Genomic DNA, 26,998 nt, shown 5'->3' with positions numbered 1-26,998 from the left:
AACCCCCCCCCCCCCCCTCCCCCCCACAATGGCTGCCAAGAGTACTCTACCACTATCAGTTCTTACATCGGACCAATCACAATTGAATGACGTTAGTCGTTCTGCTGATTTTCATCCAAGCATTTGGGCTGACTATTTCCTTTCTTATTCTTCTCAACCCAAGGTAACCTTTATACGCTTATTTTTACTCAGATTCCATGAAAATGAGGGAATTGCAATTCCCTCCAACCAAACAAAGGAATTTAGTTGCAATCGAAATTAGGTGGGAATTAAGTGGGAAAGGAATTACAATTCCCTCCAACCAAACGCCCTGTTAGGGTATAACATTTATTTTTGCTGGTCAAAGGGCTGGTTGGTCAAGTTTGGCATCGCGGCGCTGGCTGCTATGCATGTATAGAAAAAAAAAAAACACATTTGTTATTAGTTATAATTTTTGATATAACAATAAACATGTATCCTTATGCTTGCTTGCGTTGACTCATTATCATTTATATTATATTATATTAAACTATATAAGTACAACAAAATGTGTAATAGATTTATTTATATTATATTTGACAAACTATTGAAATACAAAGACCTTGCTGTACGTCAAGGCAAATATTTTGCAAACCACAAGCGACGCATTTTATTATAAAAAATCCGACAATTGACATCATGTCGTTGTACGTTGCATGACATGATTGACAAATCCATTACTGATTATATATATTATATTGAAGGCATTACTGATAATATATATGAGGCATAAATATTCGCACGTTGTTAATTAAGATTCCTTAGAAACTTGCCTTCCATCACTTTAAATTGAGGTTTCGTTTTTCTGAGGTCATAATTACTGATCACGTACCCGGGTATTAAGAGCCTCTCGTATGTCAATCCTTACAAATGATTGATCTAATAAGGTCTCAGAAAATAAAAGGTGTAAATTTGTGAATCTTGAATACAAAAATTACTTATGTGGTTCCTACTTAATTTTAATTCAATTAATTATCTTGGTTTTGTGCCAGACACAGGTAATTAAAGGAACTATAAACAATATATGAAATAAACAATTAAAAGCAAGTAAAATTAAAGAAGGAACCAGGAACACAACAAATTGGATTTGTTCCACTCTCCTCTCCTTCTCTCTACTCCTTTCAAAAAAAAAAAAAAATGACTACCAATAATAATCTATCATTATCAGTTGTTACATCAGACCAAACACAGTTGGGTGAAGTAAGTCGTTGTTGTGGCGGTTTTCATCCAAGCATTTGGGGAGATTATTTCCTACCTTATTCATCTCAACTCAAGGTGAAAATTTATACTCTCGTGTGAATTGGAACAAATGACTCCAAACTAATTGTCAAGAATATAATATGGGACTTAAGTCTTTGTATATCTAGTCCATAACCATAAAGTGCACAAACATGCAATGAAATAAAATGCAGAAAAAATGAATGAGGCATGACTGCATGAGATGTTAACGCGGTTGAATCCGCGGGGCACAACCTTGAGCACATTTGTTGTCCGTTCGTATGACAACTTTGATTCATTGTCGTCCTATTAACTATAGCCAGTATTAAATGAAACTGGAGCATGGTAGTAAGGAATTTCAAAATTGAAGTTGAAATTACTCGATTACTCGAAGTTGAATGAAAAATGGCCATTTGTATTTTCTTCACCAGAACTGTTTGAACTTTGTGTTGGAGCCAATGATTTTTTATGATTGGCAAGGTGCCAAAGGATATACGACGGAGATCCTACATCACGACTTACAAGTTATTATTTATCAATCACTTAACTCATTTTATTTAATTACTTTTTTCATGCATAACTATAGCTTTTTTTTACTATTGTTTTTAGCTTACAATGATTAAATGCATTTGCCCGATATTACTACATGCACTATCACATGGTTAAGTATTAAAATTACGTTGCCAGTAACAATGTTAATTATATCAATATAATTTTGTTATTATGTATTTTTGTAATTTAATGCATTCATTACAATTATCTTTGATACATTTAATACTTTTTTTTCTAGAAAATTTCAAATTGCATGCATCGCCATCTAATGCAACATTTGACTACAGCCACTATTTTGCGCCATGGTCACTCGGTAGGATTTGAAGTTACTGTTGAGAACATGCACTACCTACGGGAACTCCACTATTTTGCACCATGATCGCTCGGTAGGATTTGAAGTTACTGTTGAGAACGCTCGGTAGGATTTGAAGTTACTGTTGAGAACATGCACTACCTACGGGAACTTCAGATTTCATGATAGAGAATGATTTAATTATATCCTGGAGACTAGAGTCAAATCGTTTTGGGGAATACATAACATCTCACTATGGCTACAATAGCGCCACCTACTTCAACGACGAGATGAAACTAGAGCCAAATCGTTATTGGGAATACATAGCATCTTACCATTATGAACAAGGTAACATTACACTATAATCCACAAATCAAGTATTCTTAAACTGTAAAACCCTAATCCAAGATTAAATTACTGGAGCTCATCTCCATATTATTTATGTTGGGGTTCGAACCTCCACTCTACCGTTAAATGCATCTGCTTAACAATTAAACTATTGTTAGAGCTATTAACGAACAAAACACGAACGAATAGAGGTAGTTCTTGTTCGTTTGTTAAGAATTTTGAAAATCTTGTTTGTATTTGTTTGTTAAGTGTTCATTAGTGTTTGATAACATTCATGAAAATATTCGTGAAAGTGTTTGTTAATATTAACAAGTACCTTCACGAATGTATTTTTTAACGCTAACGAACACTAAACAAACAAAATGTGTACTTGTTCCTCTTGTTGGGTCTTTTAATTTTTTTCACCAGACACCAAATGATAATTTATCAAAAGTTCAAAACCCTAACAAAATGAGAATTGATAAGAAGATAATTAAAGTTAAAAAATTAGGCTAAACTTAAAGTAGTATCTTAAAATTAAAAATAATAGTGATACACTTAAATAATTAATTTGTTCTGCCAAGGACCTTGTGGTCCAGTGGCATCAAATTTTTTCCTTTATACAGGAGGTGGTGAGTTCGAGCCTAATTGGAGTCAATATTGTTATGAATAGATATGCATTGTAATAGAGTCAATAGTATTCAGATGAGCTCTAAAATTTATTCATTTATATTTGTTTATCTTAATAAACGAACGTTTACCAATCACGAATATAAGTACGTAATTTATTAAAAGTTCTATTCGCTAACACTCCTAATTACTGCGTAGTGCTTGGTTGGTATTAATATGTGACATGACCCACCAATAGTTATACCATGGACCCATCACAATTTATATATTAATTGTTCACAATTTACATACTGAATGTTCACAATTCAAGTTGCGAACATTCAGTATGTAAATGCGAACATTCAATATATAAATTGTGAACATTCAGTATGTAAATTGTGTATTTTGAACCCGAGTCTACCTTGCAATGCGTACTCAGATCTATAGAATAATTTTCCCATGACCCACAATATTTTCTGCTCGAAATGTCTTTGTTGTCCGATACAAAGTAATGGCCTGAATTAAATTAGTACCAAGGGTTCCAATGCACGATCGTATCTAGTATCTAGTCCACTCGTTTGCTATTGGTGGAAATAAAAACCATGTGGAAACAGTTCTTAATTATATCGTGGATTGCGGTCCACAATGTATTGTGGACCGCGGTCACAAAACGATGCCGTTTCAATAAGTGAGAGAAACGTCTCTCGTAAATCTCCGTGACTAATAGTCTGATACTACATTTAATCTCAAATGATACTACAGTTGTGTTGAAATGATACTGCAATTATGTTGAACTGATACTACAGTTGTGTTGAACTGATACTGTAGTTGTGTTGAGGCCGTTTTAGAACTGTACTGATAATGCAATTGTGTTGAACTGATACTGCAGTTGGGGACTGCAGTTGCTCGGAACGGAGGCCGTTTCATCCGTCTGTTTTCATTAATCAAAACAACGTCTTTTTGTCACTTGGTCCACAATGCTTGGTGGACCACGGTCCACAGTAAAATTTGCGATGTTGAAAAGATATTGTTATGTTCCTACCAAAATTAATAAATTATGATTTAATTAATTTTTATCCCATTATTTATATTTAATAGATTCTTTATTAATTTGTAGTGAACTAATCAATTTACATCTAAGCTAATGATGAAAAAAGAAATTATTTTCTTTTTGGAAAAAAAATTACAAATAATTCTATGTCATGTAATAAACACTAGCTAACGATTTTAGTAAAGAAAAATATTTGTATTATTCATCTCAGGAATAAAAAAGAGATTGATCGAGGTTATGTCAAGGATCTAAGTAATTCTCTAATATAAATTGATTTTTTTTTTAGTTACGAGTAAAATATGCAATCGCTATTTGAAAATGTGCATTGTGATCCTAACCGGTAAAGGAACACAAAGAGATAAACTAATCTAGGTTGTCCAAGAAGACAATAGGCTGCTCACACTAGAAGTCAAACTTTTAAGATTATGGTACTGCTCACCATCTACGTTACTACGTAGCCGAGAAGACCCTGACCCTTAAGAAAGGGAACTAGTTGCGTGCACCAAAACAAATAGTTCCGGGCTATTAATTTTATCGAAACAAAATGGTGGGCACTGGAGAGGGAATTCGTGGTGGAGACCGGAGCAGTCACGGTGGACGTGACCGTGCGCTCGAAAGAGTTGGTAGACATCGGTTAGGGGAAGGGAGAAGAGAGGAGAAAGAGACCACCTATCGCTAAGCTGAAAGATGAGAGTTCAAAATTAAACCCAAACTGTTACAATAGAGTCCTATAACACTAAGGACACCTAAAATCCTCCTAAACTATGGGAAAGTTATTACAGAGAATGATTCTACTCCACACAACTCACTAGCCACACACTAATACAACAAATAATACTCCGTAACTAGTATTAAATATAACAATTTGATCAATATGACATGGGTGGCCCCAAATTTAATTTAAATTTTCTCTGATGATATGTTGAATGTGTACTTTTAACATTAAACTTGAATACAAGAACATAAATAAATTTTACACAAGTCTTTGAATATATTTTATGAAATTATAGTAGTGAATTTATTATTGAGCAGAGAACTGGAGGGTCGAATACAACATCGATCTTGTCACTGAAACGTGACGCTGACTGTAATGCAAGTATAATAAAATAAATTTACGTTTTCACTACTTGTATATTGGTAATCGTAATAATTTGTATTAAAGCATGTTGTAGAGTTGAGGTTGAGCAGGTCCACAAACATAATATCTTGAGTGTATATTGCCACGTGTTCTTTCGTCCATGATATGCCTATTGCATGATTATTGATACATGAATTACGTATAAGTAATAACATGTCATAAATCTTTCGTACGTAAGGTTCCTTAAAACTTGCCTTCCATCACATGTTTAAATTATTTAGGTTTCATTTTTGTTGGGTCCCTCCTATGTGCAATAGAATAAAATAAAATAACAAAAACACAATGTAGTGGAATGTAAAAGGAGGATGTGACTTTGGCAGCTTGTGGAGGCAGCATGCGCATGGGGAGTGCAATTTCCACTTTCTCCAATTATTCCCATTTGTTTTTGTTGTTGTTTTCGGCAGTAGCAGCAGCAGAGGAGGGGAATTATTTTTCCCATTTTCACTCTCTTTTTCGGCCAGTAGAGAGAGACACACACAATGAGGCAGTAAACAGAGCAAGAAAACCCATTTTTCTTCTCATTCCATTCGGCAGTCTGCAGCAGAGGGAAGAAACCATTTTCTCTTCTTCATCTTGGTGCCATTTTGTCATGGAGTTTGCCTAAGCTTCTTGGGTTCATCTTAATCAATTCTTTGAGGTCAGCTTGTATTTATTCCAGGCATCTCTTTGGATAATCTCGTAATATTTGTATTCATTTTTATCCTAGTTTTGGAGATTGAATATTTTGAGTACGAGATATTATTCCTTTTAGCCTGTGAATATTATAAGAATGTTTTGGCCTAGGAGTTGTTGTATTTGATGATTTGTGAATGTATGGCTCGTGTGGTAGCCTGAAACTTTGTACCCGAGATTTGTGATAGTGGAAATTGTTGTTGTTGGTGGCCCGTGGTTTTTCCGCGTGGTTTTGGGGTTTTCCACGTAAATCTTGTGTTCCTTGTGTTCATATTTATTTTTGGGCTATTGTGTATTATCTCGTATTTGTGTACCGTGTCGGGTCTGTGATTTTGATTGTCACAGGAAGTGGGATTTTTCCCAACAATTTTTGAGGTCATGATTTCTGATCAGGCATCTGGCTATTAAGAGCCTCAGATATATCAATCCATACAGGTATTGTCATATAATTGGAGAAGACATAGCAACTGTTAGCTGCGCTATAAATTGAGTGACAACTCCGGAGAAATACATGTAAAATATAACGTGGTCTTAATTTATTATTATTGTTATCATTATTATTTTTCACTTCCGATCTCCCCTTCATACCCAAAAAAAAATGGCTGCCATTAGTACTCTACCATTATCAGTTCTTACATCGGACCAAACACAATCGCATGACATTAGTCATCGTCGGTCTGCCGGTTTTCATCCAAGCATTTGGGGCGACTATTTCCTTTCTTATATAACTCTGCCGGTAATCTTTATACGTACACTTATTTTTAGGGTATAACATTTATTTTTGCTGGCGGAGGGCTGGTTGGTCAAGTTCAACATCTTGGCGTTGGCTGCTATATATGCATGTATAAAAAAAATAAAATGCATTTATTATGAGTTATAATTTTTTACATAACAGTAAACACTTTATCCTTATTGCCAACAAGTGTTGACCATTATAATTTATATTATATTATATTACTATATTGAAAAACAAAGACCTTGCGGTCAAGACAATTCAAATATTTTGCAAACTAGGAAAGGGGTTTCTATACATGGTACTAGTACTTTAGCTTTAGGTAGTACATGAAAATTAATTAGTGTTGTGCTTGTATATGGGCGCTGGTGGATGTGGATGCACCGGAATGGCAAGAGCATCAACATCTAAGGGAAAAGGTGAAGAACATGATTATGGAAGCGTAATACAATATATTCCAAAAGCTGGACTTGATTAACAAGATTCAACGCTTAGGAGTGTGTTATCAATTTCAAAAGGAGATTGAAGCTACCTTGGAACACATATTTGAGGCCATCGACGAATTTAATGCGGAGGAAGATGAGAATGATCTTTACGTTGTCTCACTGAGATTTCGATTACTTAGACAAGAAGGATATCCAATATCAATGAGATTTCGATTACTTAGACAAGAAGGATATCCAATATCAAGTAGATTTCGATTACTTAGACAAGAAGGATATCCAATATCAAGTAGTAAGTATATAATAAATGTGTGAAACACTAAAACTAGATAGGATATTGAATTTTGAGATTTCGATTACTTAGACAAGAAGGATATCCAATATCAAGTAGTAAGTATATAATAAATGTGTGAAACACTAAAACTAGATAGGATATTGAATTTTGAGATTTCGATTACTTAGACAAGAAGGATATCCAATATCAAGTAGTAAGTATATAATAAATGTGTGAAACACTAAAACTAGATAGGATATTGAATTTTGAATTTCAGAGTGAATTTTTTATGCAATGTTTCAACAGATGTGTTTAAAAGGTTCACGAAAAGTGAAGGCAAGTTCAAGGAGTCATTGATCAACAATGTGCAGGCAATTTTGAGCTTGTACGAGGCGTCACATCTCAGAGTGCATGGTGAGAAGATTTTGGAAGAAGCACTGACATTTACCACTTCTCATCTACAATCCATGCTGCCAAACTTGAGTAGTCTTCTTAGAACAGAAATCAGTGAAGCACTAAGGCAGCCATTTCACAAAAGAATAAGGAGATTAGAAGCAAAAAGATACATATCAATTTATGAAGTTGATGAAACACATGATCCTATGTTGTTGAAGTTAGCCAAACTGGACTTCAACATGTTGCAGAAGGAACACAAAAGGGAGCTAGGTATTTTCACAAGGTAAAGTTAAGCTATAGTATGAAAATTTAAGCAATTCAAGTTGACTATCATAAGTGCTGTCTATGGAATCTTCTCATCAATTAACCTATATTCATTGTAATGTAGATGGTGGAAAGACTTAGACGTTACAAATAATTTTTCGTTTGCAAGAGATAGATTGGTGGAAGGGTACTTTTGGACGTTAGGAATGTACTTTGAACCATAATATTCTCTACCAAGGAAATTTTTCCTTAAAGTCATGGCTATGTCTTCAATTATTGATGATATATATGATGTATATGGAACCCCTAATGAGCTCCAACTCTTCTCAGATGCAATTGAAAGGTATCATATCCTAGATTGGTGTATCTTTTTAAACAAATATATAATATTATAGGAAATATATATATATATATATACTTAATTAGCTTTTTGTCTACGCTTAGATGGGATGCTACTGCTGTAAATGAATTACCAGAATATATGAAAATTTGTTACATGGCTCTTCTTGATGTGTATGCTGAAATGGAGAAAGAGTTAGCAGAGACAGGTGAATTGTATCGTATCGACTATGCCAAAACAGAGGTAGACTATAGGTTCAATCAACATACATATCACTCATATAGTTTTCGGTACCTGTAACTGATTTCTGCATAAATCTTTAAACTTTGCTTCTGTTATGTTATAGATGAAAATTTTGGTGAGAACATATCTGAAAGAAGACAAATGGTTTCGTGATCGATATGCTCCAAAGTTTGAGGAGTATATGAAGCTTGCAACTGAAACGTGCGGTGTAAGGTTGCTAGTAGTAATTTCTCTAGTGGGCATGCAAGAAGATTTTGTAACAAAAGAGGCTTTTGATTGGGTGAGTAAGGGGCATTAATAGTTCAAGCCGCCTCTGTTATTTGCAGATTAATGGATGACATGGCTGGACATGATGAGGTAATTATAAAATTATTATATTTACATATTACTTAATTTTTATGTCCGGTTGACTTCTCAAGGTTCATATAATAATTGTTTCTTTCTTCCCAACAGTTTGAGATTATTAATATGTGTGTAACTAATATAACTAAGAAAGTGAACATTATTTTGAAATGACTAAAAAGAAAAGTATGCTTAAAAATAAAATGGGATAGAGAGATCAACTAACATTCCATATATTTTTTTAAATGTATAGTTTGAGCAACAAAGAGGCCACATAGCATCATCTGTGGAATGCTACATGAATCAATATAAGAAATCAAAAGAAGATATCTATAAGGAGTTGCAAGAACGAGTCATCAATGCATGGAAAGACATTAATCAAGAATGTTTTAAACCTCTTGTTCCCGTGCCTATACTCACTAGAGTCCTCAACTTCTCTAGAATAATGGATTCGCTATATCTCGATGGAGATTCATACACACATTCCAAAAGCAAGATGAAAGACTACATTACCTCCTTGTTTGTTGATCCAGTCCCATAAATTCAAAAAAAAAAATAACGAATATAATGTATGATCTTTAATATATGATGACGTTGTTGGTTGATACAGTCCCATAAATTTAAAAAAGATCTAAAGAATATAATGTATATGATCTTGAATATGATGGCGTTACGTTGTTGCTTGTAATATTATGTTATTGTTTCATGTACTACAATTATGATTTGAAATAAAGTGGGACATGTATTATTGTCTTATAGTTGTTCGCTTCGTTGTTGCAAAACCATGTTGAAAGGCTTCATTACCTTATTGTTGGTTGATCCGATTCTATAAATTCTCAAAAAGTTCGATTGTACAATCTTGAATATGATGGTGTTGCTTTAATATTTCTAGTTTCTGTGCAATTATGGTATAATAGTTGAGATAATTGCCTGAATAAATTAATTAGTATCAACTTCAAATGCACCATCGTATCTAGTCCCCTCGCCTGATATTGGTGGGAAAAAAAAAAAAGGAAAAGAAGAAAAGTAAACCATGTCAAAAAAGAAATGTTTATGTCCATACAAAAATTATGATATGTTATTATTGTATTTGATTTTTTTTTATTTTTTACATTTGATGGATTTTAAATCAATTTGTAGGGAGTCAATTAATTTAAAAGTATATAATGAATCTTTGAGCCCCATTTTTCTAACAATCTCCTACCAACAAATGTGTGCTGTAGAAGTGAATTCAATTCATTGCTACTCAGTGCAGGTTCACAACAACGATGTCGCCCTCCGATCCAAAGCTGATACAACAATCTTGGTCTCCATGTACTCGAAGTAAGAATTGAAACTCTCACAACAATATTCTCATAGTGAAAAGGAGGACAAGAGAGAAGATAATTAAGAAAATCTAGGATTGTGTTTGGTTGGAGACGTTTGTACCCTACTCTGAGATTTGATACTCATTATCATGTTTGATTGTCAATTTTGCTATCCTACTTTTAGATACAAATTCTTAAGTAACTATAAAATCTATTACCATTTTCCTCCCCTACTTTTGAACAATGGAATCAAATTGTGGAAGAAAAAAAAAGTCAGTATCTATGCATTATATAAGAAACTTTTATATTATATATATATATATATGGGTTCCTGTGCGGTTGACCTTCTCCGGTGCGGTTGCTTTAGGTGTGTGGTTTTCCTTCTTAAGGTGGTGCGTGGTTTGTGTGCTTAAGGTGTGTCAGTGGTAAAACTTAATGTGAGTGAACCTAAAGCTTAAAGTGTATGGTTTTCCTTCTGAAGGTGTGTTGTTTTCCTTGTTAAGGTGCGTGATTTGTATGCTTAAGGTGCGTGAGTTGTTGAAACTTAAGGTGCACCATTTTAAAATCTTAGGTGCGTAGTTTGTGTTCTTAAGGTGCGTGGTTTGTGTTTTTAAGGTGCATCGGCCTAAAACTTTAAGTGCGCGTGGTTTGTGTTTTTTAAGGTGATTTGTTTGTGTGTTTAAGGTGTGTGGTTTGTGTACTTAATGTGTGCTATTGTAATGCTTAAGGCTATATATATATAGACACACACACACATTACGCATATATTTATGTGTATGTATATATAGAATATATATATATATATATATATATATATATATATATATATATTTACTTATTTGATTCCAATCCATATTTACTACTAAACAAAGAGACTCTTTCTACCTAAAATCATTACCATTACCAGTATTTGATTCAAACTCCATTCTGATTCCAATGTTTGAACCAAATGCACCCTAGGTTCTTTTGTGTGATTGAGCTCAAGAAAAATCTCGTTTCAATAGTAGAGGTTAAACGATTATGATTTATGACCACATATACTATCTAATAAGTTTTGACCACTCATCGCCCCGAGGTTATCACAAGTTATGGTAGGTGGTGGTAGGGTGGGGGTTCAAACCCCACCTCAAAATTCATTGGAGTTGGACTCGTGTGACGTGGGGAAGGATTAATCTGACCTGAGCTAAGGAAACCTATGTATTAAGAGAAAAAAATAAACCCAACAATAACTTCACATGTATTAACTTATATGTATATATGCCAAGAGCTAAGGTACAACATTTCTATTCAATCTCAATCTAGTTAGACGCTTCCCCTTGTCCAATTCTTTCCTTAACCACTCGAGCCGCTTTCAACAAAAGTTATAACAATTTATTCATCGTCTCACACAATGTTGACGTTTTCATTTTATTATAAAAAAATCCGACCAATGACATCATATCGTTGGACGCTGCATGACATGATCGACACATCCATTACTGATAACATGAGGCATAAATATTCCCACGTTGTTAATTAATTAGATTCCTTAGAAACTTGCCTTCCATCACTTTAAATTGAGGTTTCGTTTTTCAGAGGTCATAATTTCTGATCACGTACTCAGGTATTAAGAGCCTCTCGTATGTCAATCCTTACAAATGATTGATCCAATAAGGTCTTAGAAAATAAAAGTTGTTCTCGGAATTAGATTACGCTTAGTATTATTCTAAGACCTCCAACATTCAAACGATTACCGAGTACTATAAATTGAAAGGCAAATAATAATCTATCATTATCAATTCTTACATCAAATCAAACACAATTGCGTGAAGTAGCTGTGCCCGTTTTCATCCAAGTATTTGGGGAGACTATTTCCTACCTGATCCATCTCAACCTAAGGTGAAAATTTATACTCGTGTGAATTGAAACATATGACTCCAAACTAATTGTCAAGAATATAATATGAGACTAAAGTCTTTGTATATCTAGTCCAGAACCATAAAGTGCAGAAACATGAAGTGAAATAAAATATAGAAAAGATGAATGAGGCACGAGATGTTAACGCGGTTGAATCCGTACGGCACAACCTTGAGCACATTTGTTGTCGGTTCATACGACAAATTTGATTCATTGTCGTTTCCTGTTGATCATAATCAGTATTAAATGAACTAGAGGGTAGTAAGGAATTTCATAATCGTCAACCATTTTTCCTCGCCGTAGCTCATCTTCAAAACTCATTTCATGTGCTTCCTGAAATGACTCGAAATTGAATGAAAAATGGTCATTTTTATCTTCTTCATCAGAACTATATATCTCTTCAGGCTCTAATTTCGTACTCTCCGATGATTCAACTGGGTGAAATGTTGTTGGCAAAGATGTGCTAGCAGAAGAGTCTCCACTACTAACATGAGATTGGCCGATTGAAGCTCCAAAGTTACTAAAATCAACATACTCTTCGTATGCACCAAACTCTGATCTGCAGCATTTGGAATTTGTGACGCAATATTTACTTTTGGGGTAACATAAACATGCAACTTTTGGGGTAACATAAACATGCAATTCACCAAGAATGGATGTTTGTTATAGGAAGTATTGCCACTCTTCTGGCGTTGCAATACAGTATGCACTATGTAGGATTTGTATAATAGATGCAAACTGACATATTTGACTACCCAAAAAACATACAATTGATAATTGTTATATTGTACACACGCCATCAACAAATTTCTAAACTATATTGAATTTTGCTGGTTATTGTGGGAAACAAAAATAATGGTGAATTACATTTAGAATTTAATGCTTGACTTCACAAGAAGCGGCTATACTTTTTTAAATTATAAATGCAAGTAACATGCCTCTCACAGAGGCATGTTTCTTGTTTTCCTTATTAAATTTTGAAAATAAATTTTATGAAGAATTGATGCTTATACATGAAAAATTGTTGGTTAATGTGGGAAATGAAAATAATGGAGAATTGTATGTCAGATTTTATGTTTTATTACAAAGTCATATATTTTTAAATCAATACAATTCAATTAAAATACCTCTCAAGGAGGCATTTTTTTGTTCCCCCACCCCCAACTTACCAATATCTCACCAAATCTATCAACTTTTACTTTTACTATATCTCTTTTAACATCTAAAATTTCAATAACATGGACATATTTGTTCGTTTCACAACTATGTTAATGGTCAACGCTTATCATAGGAACCTGAGACGTTATTTCGCCTATACCGTTAACAGAAAAAAATATTGTATGTAATTGTAATACATGCAATATCAAATCAATACGCATGTTTCGCGGTGCCATCATGATTTAAATATTTACAAATGCTAGGCTCAAATGTGTTTGGAGCCCATGTTTTTTTAAGATTGGCAAGGTGCCAAAAGATATACGACAGAGATCTTACATCACGGCCTACAAGCTATTATTTATTAATCACGTAACTCATTTTTTCATGCCTAACTATAGCTTTTTTTACTATTGTTTTTAGCTTGCAATGATCAAAAGCATTTGCCGGATATTACTACATACACTATCACATGGTTTAGTATTAAAAGTACGTCGCCAGTGACAATGGTAATTATATCAATATAATTTCATTATTATGTGTTTCTGTAATTTAACACATTCATTACAATTATCTTTGATACATTTAATATACTTTTTCTAGAAAATTTTAAATTGCATGCATCGCCATGTAGTACAACATTTGACTACGACCGCTATTTTGCGCCATGGTTGCTCGGTAGGAATTGAAGTTACCGTTGAGAACATTCACTACCCTACGGGAACTTTAGATTTCATGATAGAGAACAAATTTATACCCTGAAGACATTGTACTTTTTAGACAGTGGTTTCTTCGCTTTTGAAATTTTTTTCTACTATGGCTACAGTACAATAATGCCACCTACTTCAACAACGAGATGAAACTAGAGCTAAATCGTTCTGGAGAATACATAACATCTCACCATTATGAACAATGTAACATTAAACTATAATCCATATAGATTATACATTTAACTACGTATATATTTTTTTTGTTATATTTTAGACCAAATAACTGTCAAGGTAATGTTTGTTATCCCGCCATCCTTGTCATTTAATAAACTACAAACATGACACCGTTCTTGGTATATTGATTTCTTTGCACATTCAGTGGTAAGAAACAATATACATTAACGTATACAGTCAACTTTCCTCAAAATGATATTTTTATTTACTAACTTCTTACATTTCTCTAGCATGCTTTCTTGTGTACATTTCTCAACAACTTCAATGTCTTCAGTGACACTTTAAAACTACTTGTTTGAAATCGAAAACTAGACTTGTACTTCGATGTAACATTTTTCACTCAACTATAAGAGGAAATAGCAACATATTTCCAAATTGGTGCAACAGATGATGTTGTATTATTCAATACACAGGACAACGTCGTACTAATGATGTTGATTGGTAAATGTAATGTTTAGAATATTTATCCATAATCGGTTGAATATTACTTTCATGGCATGTATAGTGAACTTAACTTGTTAAATGAATTGGAATTAGGAGCACAACAATTTATTAATCTCTTTTATTATTTGCAAGCATATTATTATTATTATTATTATTATTATTATTATTATTATTATTATATTGTTTTAAAATTTTTACCTAATAAGTAATATTATTTTATTATTTTATAAATTGGTTGGTATTACTAAAGTAATCATAAATTATTTTATGTTATTAAATTACAACTAAAGAATAATTAATTATCTTATCTAAGTACAAAAAAACAATTATAGTCATTGCGTAATTATTACTAATTTTATCACTTTTATGATTCCTAATAAAAAAAATTATTTTTCATTATTTAATAACTATTAAGAAATAATTTTGAATCAATTATTATTAAACACTAATTACGAATAATTGTTCATTACATTTAACTTTCCAAATTATTATGTAATATATAATTACTCCGTACTATTCATCAACTATCTATTATGCTTTATAAATGATTAAGGAGTGAGGTTAACAACAAGTATATTTTATTGTTACAATACTATACACATACCTGTATAATATCATAGTTTATTATCTTTAACTCATTTTTCCTATAAAACCAAATATGCATTCTGGGAGTCTACTTTTTCTTCATCAAACATGCATTCCCTGGTTTCTATTTTCTTATATATGCACACATTTCAAACGTGTCCTATTTTTTATCTTGCAGAAAAAAAAAAAAAAAAAAAAAAAAAAACTCTTAACCGTGTTTTATGATTCTTGCCGAATTTTACAAGGGCCGCCTATTTAATTATTTTTCTTTAAATGTCTAAGCTACTTAGTACTAACGGTGGTTAACCAGTACGCAAGGTTGATAATAAAATTAAAATTAAATGTAGTTCAAGAAAGAAATGTACGTACGGTTGTAGTTTTCAATATTGTGGTGTGTTATTTTTGAGGATTTTATTTTAAACAAGAAAAAGGAAAAGGGTTTCGAAAGAACTAAGTGCCTGAACTAGTTCTAGTAAAATATGTATATTCTAAAATACTAGTTCAATAAAATTCTTTTAACTTTTTTCACTTGCTTTTAATTCTTGTTAATGATTTATTTTATCATCAATTTGTCATTTTGTTGTTATTCATTTGTTGTTGTTGTTGTTGTTATTTTATTTCATGATAGTACATTCCTTGTTATTCATTCTAATGCAATAATTCGACAGTAGCTTGAAGCACAAAGCAAAGCATGGCCGATAGGAGGAATGGTACTTGGCCCAAAAGCTTATATTAGACCGGCGTAGAGCTAATCCATTGTGAAAAAAAAAAAACAAAAAAAAAAAAACCAGTTTGTTTGAGATTGGAGTAACTGAGTAACAATGACAATATATCGATGAGTTTGCAGTCGCTATTTAAAAATACACATTGGGTGAAATTCGTGTTGTGATTTTAGCCGCCAACAAATGAATAAAATGAGATAAAAGATTTTTGATGAAATTTAATATGACAGGTTTGGTAGTAGTGAAAACTTTGTGTACATTATATATAATTATATATTGTCTCAAAAGAACATAATTAATATTATAGTACCTGAAGGTCACAAATTCAATCTTTTTAGTGTAATTTACTTCATTTGTTTGATTTGCAAATTATTACACAGGAATGTATGAAGTTTATCTTGTGTATACATTCGGATAATGGATGTGAAAAGCATAATAATGACTTGAATCGCACACATAGTAATTGTTCATTTTGTTATGTTTGATGTAAAGATATTCTAATTATATGTGTTGGCCCAAAAAAATTATAACGATATGTAGTATTGTACTCATTGTTTGCACTTCCAAATAATTTATGGATTATATATTGTAGTAGAGCATGAGATTATGAAGTGCATTTCCCACACCACTTAAATATTGAATTGTGTTGTCTTTACATTAGCAAACAGGCAGGAATGGTGTGCACTAATTTACAAGGTGACTTACAAGATATATAAAAGAAATATATAACTTTATTAGATTGGGTGCGTGCTGTACTGCTTCAGTAATAGTTAGTTGAAGGATGCTCTGCAATCCAATAAAATAGTAAAACAAAAATTACTTTAATTAGGTGGGTGACCAAGTTGGAGTATGATTATTATATTAGAAGTTTAAGAGTTCGATTCTTGTTAATACACTTGCGCGTTCGAGCATGTTGCACATGATTTTTCTAATGCGATTTTTCAAAAGTTTATCCCTGCGCACCCTTAGAATAGTGCCTATGAGTATTTTGCTTGACATAAAAGTGTAGTTTTACTTCAATTATGATTTGTTTGGAAACTTGAAAAATATTTTCTGGAAAATTATTTTTAGAAAATGACTCATTTTTCGAAAAATATTATAATTTTTGGGTGTTTGGCTGAATGTCAGAAAATTTTCTTTTCTTGTTTGGCTGAAAGTTAAAAAAAAAACAAAATTTTTTTCTGTTTGGTTCATTTTCTTGAAAATGAACATATTATTTGTTTATAATAATAATAATAATAATAATAATAATAATAATATGTAGGTGGTGATGGTGGTGGCGGCATTGCGGCAATGGTGTGGTAGGGGTGGTGGTGGTGTTGTTGTTAGTGGTGGTGGTGGTAGTGGCAGCGGTGTTGTTGGTGGTGGTGATAGTAGTGGCGGAGCCAGGATTAGATGGTGTGGGGTCAATTACGATTTAAGAGTACATTAATATTCATTTAACATACTTCAACATACATTATTACGTTACAAATCTATTGCTAAAACCGAGTAACAAACTAATATTTTAATACTCACGATATATATATATATATATATATATATATATATATATATATATATATATATATAGGGATGCACTCCCATGCGAACTGCCGCCCAGGTAAGAAATGAGAACGCTTTGCAGCCGTCCACGTGTCCAGATCAACGAATCAGATGCAATTTTAAGAAAATGACGCGGTGGCATTTTCGTAAATAACTGGAACTTTGGTGCACCTAATTTCACTTACAAGTACACCTAGTTTCACTTATAAGTGCACCTAGTTTCACTTACAAGTGCACCTATTTTCGCACATATTTTTACTTACAAGTGCAAGTAATTTACCTTATTAATATTCATGCACCTATTTTCGCAAATACTTTCACTTACAAATGCAAGTAATTTACCTTGTTAATATTCATGCACCTGGGTGTAACCTAGGTGCACCTAGGTATAACATAGGTTGCACCTAGTTATAACATTAGGTGCTCCTAGTTATAACATTAGGTGCACTTAGTATTGATGCACACTGTACAATTCACTTGCACATGTAATTCATTTTACTTGCATTTGCAATACATTTTACTTGCACTTGTGCAAGTAATTTACTTTGTTAACATTCATGCATCTGGTTGCAACCTATGTGCACCTAGTTATAACATTAGGTGCACCTAGTTATAACATTAGGTGCACTTGGTATTGATGCTCATTGTACAATTTACTTGCACTTGTAATACATTTTACTTGCACGTGTGCACCTATTTTCTCTTGCAGATGCAAGTAATTTACCTTGTTAACATTTATGCACCTGGGTGCACCTATGTGCACCTAGTTATAACATGACGTGCACCTAGTTATAACGTTAGGTGCAACTACATTCCGGACACGTGGCGCGCTGTGATTCGTCCGCATTTCTCTCCTGGGCGGCCAGTACGCATTTGAACGCGATCCTATATATATATATATATATATATACATAGGGTCAGGTTCAGGTGCGGCCGTGCGGTTCACACCACTCAATGTTACGAAATACACCACTCAATGTTAATAAACACACCACAAAAATACGCACTGTGGTGTGTTTCTTAACATTGTGGTGTGTTTCATTGTGGTGTGTTTCTTAACATTGAGCGGTGTATTTCGTAACATTGAGTGGTGTGTGACCGCACGGCCGCACGGGAGAGCACGGCCACACCTGAACCAAAAAATATATATATATAATCACCCTATACTTTAGCTAATCTTAATTAATTCTTTGTTTTAAATTAATATATATCTTATATATCTAATTCTTTGTTTATGTAATCACCCTCTTCTTTGACTTGGAAGACCGAAGCCGCCATTAATGCAGTTATTCAAAGAATGTGACTTGAGTGCTTGAAGAGAAATAAAAATATACAATACCAGTAATTTATCAAAGCTTCAAAGATATATGAAAAATGACCAATTTACTCCTTGAAGAAGAAGAATTATTGATATTGTGAAAAGTCTAGAAAATATGAAACTTAGTCTGCAATATTGATTTGGATACGGTGGTTATTTTCATGGATCCATGTGTTCCGTGATATCGAATTTGACAAGACGTGGTGTTGGTTTTACGACTGCGCAATAACCGTTTCGGCTAGTGAACATTTTGAGAAAATATTAAGAAGAAAATATACAAGCACAATTAAAGGAACAATTACACTTGCATTCAAATCGGAACCCTTAACAATGTGACTCTAGGAGTATTTATACAGGAATAATGAGTTTACACAAAAAATAAGAAGAATTCTTAACAAATATAATTTTAGAAAGGTAATTGAGAGCTGCCTAATTGACATAGAAGTTATCAAATTCCGAATTAGACAAGATTCCTCGAATTTCGTCCAAGAGACCACCGCCTTTTAGGGCGCTCCTCCCGACTGCCTTCATGAACTAAGCCACGTACTACATATCCATCGAATTGGTTAGTTGGCGAGCTCCAAATACCAGTCTTTTTGAGTCTTTTCACGTGGATTGTTCTTTTTGAGTCTTTTCACGTGGATTGTTCCCTATCTCTAATTCTCTATTTGCTACTTCTTTAACCAAATGAAGCACAAAGAGCCAATATTCGCCTCCACTGAGGCTCGAACCCACCCCTCCATGTGTGGTGCAACCGGATGCCATTAGACCACAAGGTCACTTTTAAAATAACTGAAGGTCTAATGTGGATACATGAATAATTCAATAGAAAAAAAAACACAAGTATATGATTTAGGAGGAAAACAAAAAAAAAAAAAAAAAGCCATGCATTTTCTCTTTTTTTTTTCTTTTTTTTTCTTTTTATGGAAATAGCAAATGATAAGGACATTTCGACTCAATAACGTTACTCAAAAGTAAATTAAAAACATTAACTATAAATAGAAATGCACCTCCAAAGAAACACATACAAGCAAAACCTCATACTCCTTATCAGAATTTATTGTTTGTTTTCCTCCCTCCCCTTTCTAACCATAAAATGGCTGCAAATCAGCCCATATCTGTTCTTACATCAAACCGCACTCAATTGCATGAAGTTACTCGGCGTTCTGCCAATTTCCATCCAACCATTTGGGGTGACTATTTTCTACCTTATTCTTCTCGACAAAAGGTAACTAACAACCCAAAAATAGTTCATTAAAAAATGTTATTTCTTAAGGTATATTGTGTAATATATTATAGAAAAATCATATCATACATACATACATACATATATACTTTCCCTAGTAATGCTTTGGTAAATTGAAGATAAGGTAGGTGTTATGTTATGTTATGTTATGTTATATTTATTTATGTATATATGCAGGAAGCAAACACACAAGAACAGCAAGAACATCGGATACTAAAGGAAAAGGTGAAGAACATGCTTGTAGAGGCTCCACACATTTCTTCCCAAAAATTGGACTTGATTGACAAGCTCCAACGCTTAGGAGTGAGTTATCAATTTAAAAAGGAGATTGAAGCAACATTGCAACACGTATTCGAAGCCCACCACGAATTCACCGGGGAAAATGAAAACGATCTTCATGTGGTCTCTTTGCAGTTTCGACTACTCAGACAAGAAGGGTATCATGTACCTAGCTGTAAGTATTGTATAATGAAATAATACTAAGAAATCAATTATATTATGCTAGAATTGAGCTCTTAACTCGATGTTTCGACAGATGAATTTGAAAGGTTCAGGGATAATGATGGTAAGTTTAAGGAATCATTAATCAACAATGTACAAGCTATGCTGAGTTTGTACGAAGCGTCGCATCTTAGAGTGCATGCAGAGAAGATTTTGGACGAGGCACTAACATTTACCACTTCTCACCTTGAATCCATGCTACCAAGCTTAACCAATCCTCTAAGATTAGAAGTCAGACAGTCACTACAACGACCTTTACACAAAAGATTAACGAGGATAGAAGCAAAAAGATACATATCAGTTTATGAACTTGATAAATCACACAATGTTGTACTCTTGAAATTTGCAAAGTTAGACTTCAACATGTTGCAAAAGGAACATCAATGGGAGATAGGTAGTCTCACAAGGTAAAGTAAAGTTTTTAGTATCTAAATTAAATTTTGTCAATTTGTCTTTTGACAGATAAAGTATTTATTATGTGTACATACCAACGAACTAATTAAGAATATGTACATTCAATATTGAGTAGGTGGTGGAAAGGACTGGACTTCATAAAAAAACTGTCTTTTGCTAGAGATAGATTGGTGGAGTGCTACTTGTGGGCATTAGGAGTGTACTTTGAACCACAATATTATCTTCCAAGAAAATTTCTTACTCAAATTCTTGCACTAGCTACAATTATTGATGATATTTTTGATGTCTATGGAACCCCTAAGGAGCTCTTGCTTTTCAATGATGCAATCCAGAGGTTATATTATTATATATAACACTTTACACTATGTATTCCACGTGTATTTAAGCTAAAAGATTAAATCGTAAAATGATTGATGATTCTTTTTATTTATATATTTCTGAATAGATGGGATGCGAGTGCTATAAATGAATTACCAAATTATATGGGGGTTTGTTACACTGCCCTTCTTGATATTTATGCTGAAATGGAAAAAGAGTTAGGTCCAAAAGGTCAAGCATACCAAGTCAAGTACGCTATAATTGAGGTATTTATGTTCTTTAATTTGCTTGAGTTAATTTAAGGCCATACCCTGTATGCATGTAGATATTATAGCCAATTTATTGTGAACATTCAATAGATAAATTGTGTGTTTTAGACTTGGATCTACCTTTCAAGCTAAAGTGGACCATGTTAATTTGGTTAGTATTGGTAATGAAATTGAAGCGGATCTTTGATATACTTTACAAAGTTGTGGAGTATAATAATAAACCTTAACTTTTGATTTCCATTTTTGTGTTTTTAGATGAAAAAGTTAGTGGGAGCATACTATGAAGAAGCTAAGTGGTTTCATGATGGTCGTCCACCAAATTTTGAGGAGTACATGAAAAATGCAATTGCATCGTCTGGTTATATGATGGTGGCAACTTCTTGTTTAGTAGGTATATCAGAAGATTTTGTGACTAAAGAGGCATTTAATTGGGTGACTAACGAGCCATTAATTGTTCGAGCTTCATCAATTATTGCTAGATTAATGGATGACATTGCTGGACACAAGGTAACAAAACATACTACACATGCACAAACGCACATGATAAATTGATTGGTCGATTCTAACATGAATTGTTATTTATTATAACCATTGAGTGATTGAGGGTGTGTTAGTAGTGACTGAGTGTGAGTTTGGGATTGTACCCATACATATTTGGGCATCTTGGAGCTTTAGATAAGGGTATAATTAGTCACTAAAATGGGCACGAAATTGGAGGTAGGCTATTAAATGTTTTTTTAAAGTACAATTAGACCATTGAACATTCTAAAATCGTGCAATCTTATCCGTCCTAAACGATTTATTATCATCAAGAAATGCAAACGTGACCTATTATGTGGAAAAATGTTATTTATCGAGCTCCAAGCAACAAAAATTCATGACCTTTGGTATGAGATTGATTCTGATACCAAAGCGAAGCATGTGCTTCGTCTCAACTAACAGACTAAGTTGATAGTTATATTGCACATTATGTTTATATATTATGTGCTCAACACAATGAAAGTCTCCATTAGAGACCAACACCGAATTTTTACTATTTGTGTATAGGTTGAGCAGCAAAGAGGAGATGTAGATTCAGCCGTTGAATGCTACATGAAACAATATGGGAAGTCGGAAGAAGAAACTGTCAAAGAGCTTCAAGAACAAATCACCCGTGCATGGAAAGACATGAATCAAGAATGTCTCAAACCTACTATTGTTCAAATGCCTATACTCATTCGAGTTGTCAACCTCGCAAGAGTGATAGATTTGCTATATAAAGATAGAGATATTTATACACATTCCACAACCGAGCTCAAAGCAATCATTACCTCTCTATTGGTTGATCCGATTATGTGAAGAAAAAAAAAATCAACAATCTTAATTTAATGTGATTGTGTTTTTATATTATGTTTTTAAAATTCAACGATTTACTTTGGAATGTTTTCATTGTTGCTTTTGGTGGCATGGTACGGTGGGTGAAACATGACTTTTATGTCTAAGTCAATGCCACTTTAGTGTGGTTTACATATATGGTCTATAAACTACAAAGTATTATAGAATAGTAAAATTGACTTAGTGCACATCATCAGGTAACAGTTTTATTATCTTGTCAAAAAAAAAAAAAGACAAGAAAATAGATCCATAAATATGTGCAAGAAATTCTATTATTTTTTGCTTTAATAAATTAGTACCACAAGAAAACCGGATTGGCCGTAGGCGGATCGTAGTTACCCGGCCCGAAATATATATTTATAAAGCCCAATGGGATCCCGTCAACGCCGCTGTATTTTCGTACCGGCTGCGCACACAGGAAGGAAAATTTTGTTCTCCGTTCATCATCAATGGCCGAGGTAAAACAATCTCGGAATCATTCATTTTCGATTTTCGTTTACATCTGTGTCGCGAAAAGATTGGTTCTTCTTCTATAGCTGTGTTGTTTTGATGATCTGCAAATTTTGGAACTGATCTGAATTCATATGATTTGGATGTGTATGCTTTTTCCTTTTTAAAATGGAGTTGTGGGATTTTGAGGTTGTCGTTGAGCTGAATACTGATATCTGCTGTGCTCTAGGGTTAATTAGTGAAATTGAAACACGTACTGTGAAGACAAAGTTGATCGGATTTTCGGGTCTGATAAATTTCGAAACGAGTTAATATTCAATTTGGGCCCTTGGCTATTAGGATTTTACTAAGTTGGTCTTAGACTATCAAAAAGTTGCTTAATTTAGTCCTAACTATGCAATTTTTTCCCTAAAATTGGTTGCTCAGACTCCTCGATTAACAAAGTTGCTTAATTTAGTCTCTAATTATGCAATTTTTACCTAAAATGGTCCCAAGGTCCCCAAATCCACACTTGGGGACTAAATTGAACAACTTTGGTAGTCGAGGACCAAAATGGTGAAATCGTAATAGTGGTGGGAGGGTAAAAAATTGCAGAGTTAGGGACTAAACTTTGGTAGTCAAGGATCAAAGTGGTGAAATCCTATGGTCGAGGGACCATTTTAGGTAAAAATTGCATAGTTAGGGACTAAATTAAGCAACTTTGGTAGTCGGGTGAAATCCTAATAGGTATTAACTCATTTCGAAACTCTGTGGATGCATCGTGTTATTTATTTCAGAGGTGTGATAGATTTGTGAATTATTTGGCATACCATAACACACAGTAATGGTAGTTCTGGTTGTAGTACAATGATTTCTTATGGTAATATGTCAATTAGTATATTAGAATCTAATTAGAATTTTATTGTGGGGATATATAAGTACTTAGCCTAATCATAACTGACATTAGTGATCTGCAATAATCATTGTGATCACAGGCTTTGAGATTTTATTGTGTTTTTATTTGCTGCTAATTCTGCGTCTCTGACATGATAGTATACAGGGAGGGGTTCTTGCTATTAGCTGCAGCTAGCTAATCATTTTCTCTTAGACTCTAAAATAGGGGGGGATGATGGTATATTATCCTGAAACTAAATGGAGAAAGGATAAATATAAAAAGTCATGAATGATGAATCATCACTAACTATTTGGGTGGCTGAAAGAACATGGCTTTCTTCCTAGTCATAATTCTCTAGCCTTGAGAAAAAACAATTGTCAAGGTGGCAATTTGAAATCACAAGCACATATTGTCCATGCAACCATTTATTTTTATATAAATATTTCTCATCTTTAAATTTACTTTCAATGTTATATGTGTGGGCAATAATGTAAAAAGGAAATAAGCTAAAACAGAGCTTTTCAAAAGCCATAAACTCTTTTTGTAAGCATATGTGAACAGAGCAATAAATTAGCATAATTGCTTATAGTAGCAGTAGATATGCTAAAGCTAAACATAAGTTTATCCAAACTGGTTCGAAGACTTTTAACATGACATTTCATTTATTCCAGTTAGTTATGAATTTGTGCCTTGGAAAAAATAAGCTGCTCCAAATTCTCTTAATATTTTCAACTATTGACCTTTTGGAGGTTGACCTCTTTCTCTAAAATAAAAATGTCTTTTGATTAATCTTTCTCCCAGATTGAACTGAAGACAGCTCCAGCTGATTTTCGATTCCCTACAACAAACCAGACTAGGCATTGTTTCACACGCTACGTTGAGTTTCACAGGTAAAACTCCATGGCTTTATTTTGGTGTACTGCTTTTTATTCTGTACAGCTTGCATATGCTCCTAGGATAATTTTCCCTCCCACTTTGAACTATGGATGCATATCCTACTTACATAAACATGGAATGCAGAACTATGAACATTTCAACAATTAAACCTGTTTAGGTGACCTGGTAAATTAAAAACAATTAGGTTTCCAAGGCTAGGCTGTTTAAATACTGGGCATATATGGGTATGACTTCAGGACATTGTGATGTAAACTTGAGTATACTCTTTAATCTGCTGCAAGCGGCATGTTTACAGTGCCGGGTCTGACTTGTTTTTCCGTTTGTATACTTCAGGTGTGTGGCAGCTAAAGGTGGGGAGGCCGGTGACTGTGAGAAATTCGCTAGGTACTATCGGGCACTTTGCCCAGGTGAATGGGTAAGTGAAAACTTATCTATTCAAGTGCTTTGGTTTTGATGATAAATTATGTGTCCATACATGTTTAAGTAAATTAAATTATAGCTAAGAGATCAATTGAAGCATTGGGAAGTATTACAAGAGAATTATTTAGTTACTTTTCCAAAATATTTATCACAAATCACTCTTACTGAAAGAGAGCAATTCTTAATGCTTGTATACAAAGGGCATTTGCTATATTTTAATCCTATGTACAATTGGTTCTTTTCAGGTTGAAAAATGGAATGAACAGAGGGAGAGTGGGACTTTCCCAGGGCCACTTTAACTTGATGTGGATTTAGACCATGCTCATTTTCTGAAATTTGGCCTTTTGGTTTCCTTTTGAATGTCAATGGATTAATAAGCATTCTTGGAGTTCTTAGAAACCTCCCTCTCATTGTTTCTGAAAAGTTTTCTTGGTTTGGGAGTTCTAAAACAGTTTAATGTTGTTGCCCTCTTTTCTCAGAACTATTGGCTTCTAGTATATAAAGATTCTTTGTTTTTGTTCTGTATGTTTACCTCACTATGGTTTACCTCACTATTGTTTACATAATAACATTTTTTTCCATCCTCTGTCAGCATCACCCTATTTACTATTCATTGGTCAAATTATTTTTATATTGTTTTTTTTACATTTAAAAATTTAATTTTTTTATTTAATAATACTTGTAATGTAATTTAACTGAAACACATAAAATGGGACAGTGGACAATTTATTCATCCTCTCACACAATTTATTATAAAAAATCCGACCAATGACATCATATCGTTCAGTCGTTATATTGTGGACTATGACCACAAAACGACGTCGCTGAACTGATACTGCAGTCAACGTCGTTGAACTGATACTGCAGTTGTGTGGAGACTGTTTCACAGTACTGAACTGATACTATAGTTGTGTAAAGGTCGTTTCAGTTGTGCAGTTGTGTTGAACTGATACTGCAGTTGTGTGTTGAACTGCAGTTCTGTTGAACTGATACTGCAGTTGTGAGGAGGCCGTTTCATCCCCAGTTGTGTGGAGGCCGTTTTATCCGTCTGTTTTCATTAATCAAAACGCGGCCGTTTTATCCGTCTGTTTTCATTAATCAAAACGACGTCGTTTTGATGCGCATTGGACTGTAAAATTTGCGCATATCGTTGTACGTTGCATGTCATGACCGACACATCCATTACTGATAACATGCATGAGTCATAAGTATTCGCACGTTATTAACATGTTAAGATTCCTTTTTCAACTTGCCTTTCATACTTTAAATTGAGGCTTCATTTTTCTGAGGTCATAATCTCTGATTGGGTAGCCGGGTATTAAGAGCCTCTCATATGTCTATATATCCTTACACGCATATAATTGATCAAATAAGATCTTCTTAGAAAATAAAAGGGTTATCGAAAGT

The 26,998-nt window shown here is 33.5% G+C and overlaps 2 protein-coding genes and 1 pseudogene across 2 annotated transcripts; all 3 read left to right on the top strand.

Annotated features, from left to right (window-relative positions):
* Window positions 1-6,968: 6,968 nt before the first annotated feature.
* LOC116001493 lies at window positions 6,969-10,239 on the top strand (annotated as a pseudogene).
* Window positions 10,240-19,871: 9,632 nt separating this feature from the next.
* LOC116002613 ((-)-germacrene D synthase-like) lies at window positions 19,872-23,040 on the top strand. The gene is made up of 7 exons (XM_031242779.1): window positions 19,872-20,056; window positions 20,252-20,528; window positions 20,610-20,982; window positions 21,105-21,323; window positions 21,435-21,573; window positions 21,832-22,083; window positions 22,624-23,040. Exons 1-7 carry the CDS (start codon window positions 19,925-19,927, stop codon window positions 22,912-22,914), a joined length of 1,683 nt encoding a protein of 560 aa, XP_031098639.1. The 5' UTR covers window positions 19,872-19,924; the 3' UTR covers window positions 22,915-23,040.
* A 269-nt stretch (window positions 23,041-23,309) lies between these two features.
* LOC116001789 (cytochrome c oxidase subunit 6b-2) lies at window positions 23,310-26,175 on the top strand. Its single transcript, XM_031241732.1, has 4 exons — window positions 23,310-23,408; window positions 25,076-25,164; window positions 25,505-25,586; window positions 25,837-26,175. The coding sequence occupies exons 1-4, from the start codon at window positions 23,400-23,402 to the stop codon at window positions 25,888-25,890; spliced, it is 234 nt and encodes a 77-aa protein (XP_031097592.1). The 5' UTR covers window positions 23,310-23,399; the 3' UTR covers window positions 25,891-26,175.
* Window positions 26,176-26,998: the final 823 nt, after the last annotated feature.

Source organism: Ipomoea triloba, chromosome 13, assembly GCF_003576645.1.
Source record: "Ipomoea triloba cultivar NCNSP0323 chromosome 13, ASM357664v1".
NCBI lineage: Eukaryota > Viridiplantae > Streptophyta > Magnoliopsida > Solanales > Convolvulaceae > Ipomoea > Ipomoea triloba.
The sequence above is the reverse complement of the archived record's forward strand: the minus strand, read 5'-3'. Positions and strand labels throughout refer to the sequence as shown.

Coding starts and splice junctions, on each gene's coding strand:
- LOC116001789 (XM_031241732.1), top strand. Junction 25,165..25,504: donor CGCTACGTTGAGTTTCACAG/GTAAAACTCCAT, acceptor TGTATACTTCAG/GTGTGTGGCAGCTAAAGGTG. Junction 25,587..25,836: donor CACTTTGCCCAGGTGAATGG/GTAAGTGAAAAC, acceptor GGTTCTTTTCAG/GTTGAAAAATGGAATGAACA.
- LOC116002613 (XM_031242779.1), top strand. CDS start 19,925: ATGGCTGCAAATCAGCCCATATCTGTTCTTACATCAAACCGCACTCAA. Junction 20,529..20,609: donor AGGGTATCATGTACCTAGCT/GTAAGTATTGTA, acceptor ATGTTTCGACAG/ATGAATTTGAAAGGTTCAGG. Junction 20,983..21,104: donor GAGATAGGTAGTCTCACAAG/GTAAAGTAAAGT, acceptor AATATTGAGTAG/GTGGTGGAAAGGACTGGACT.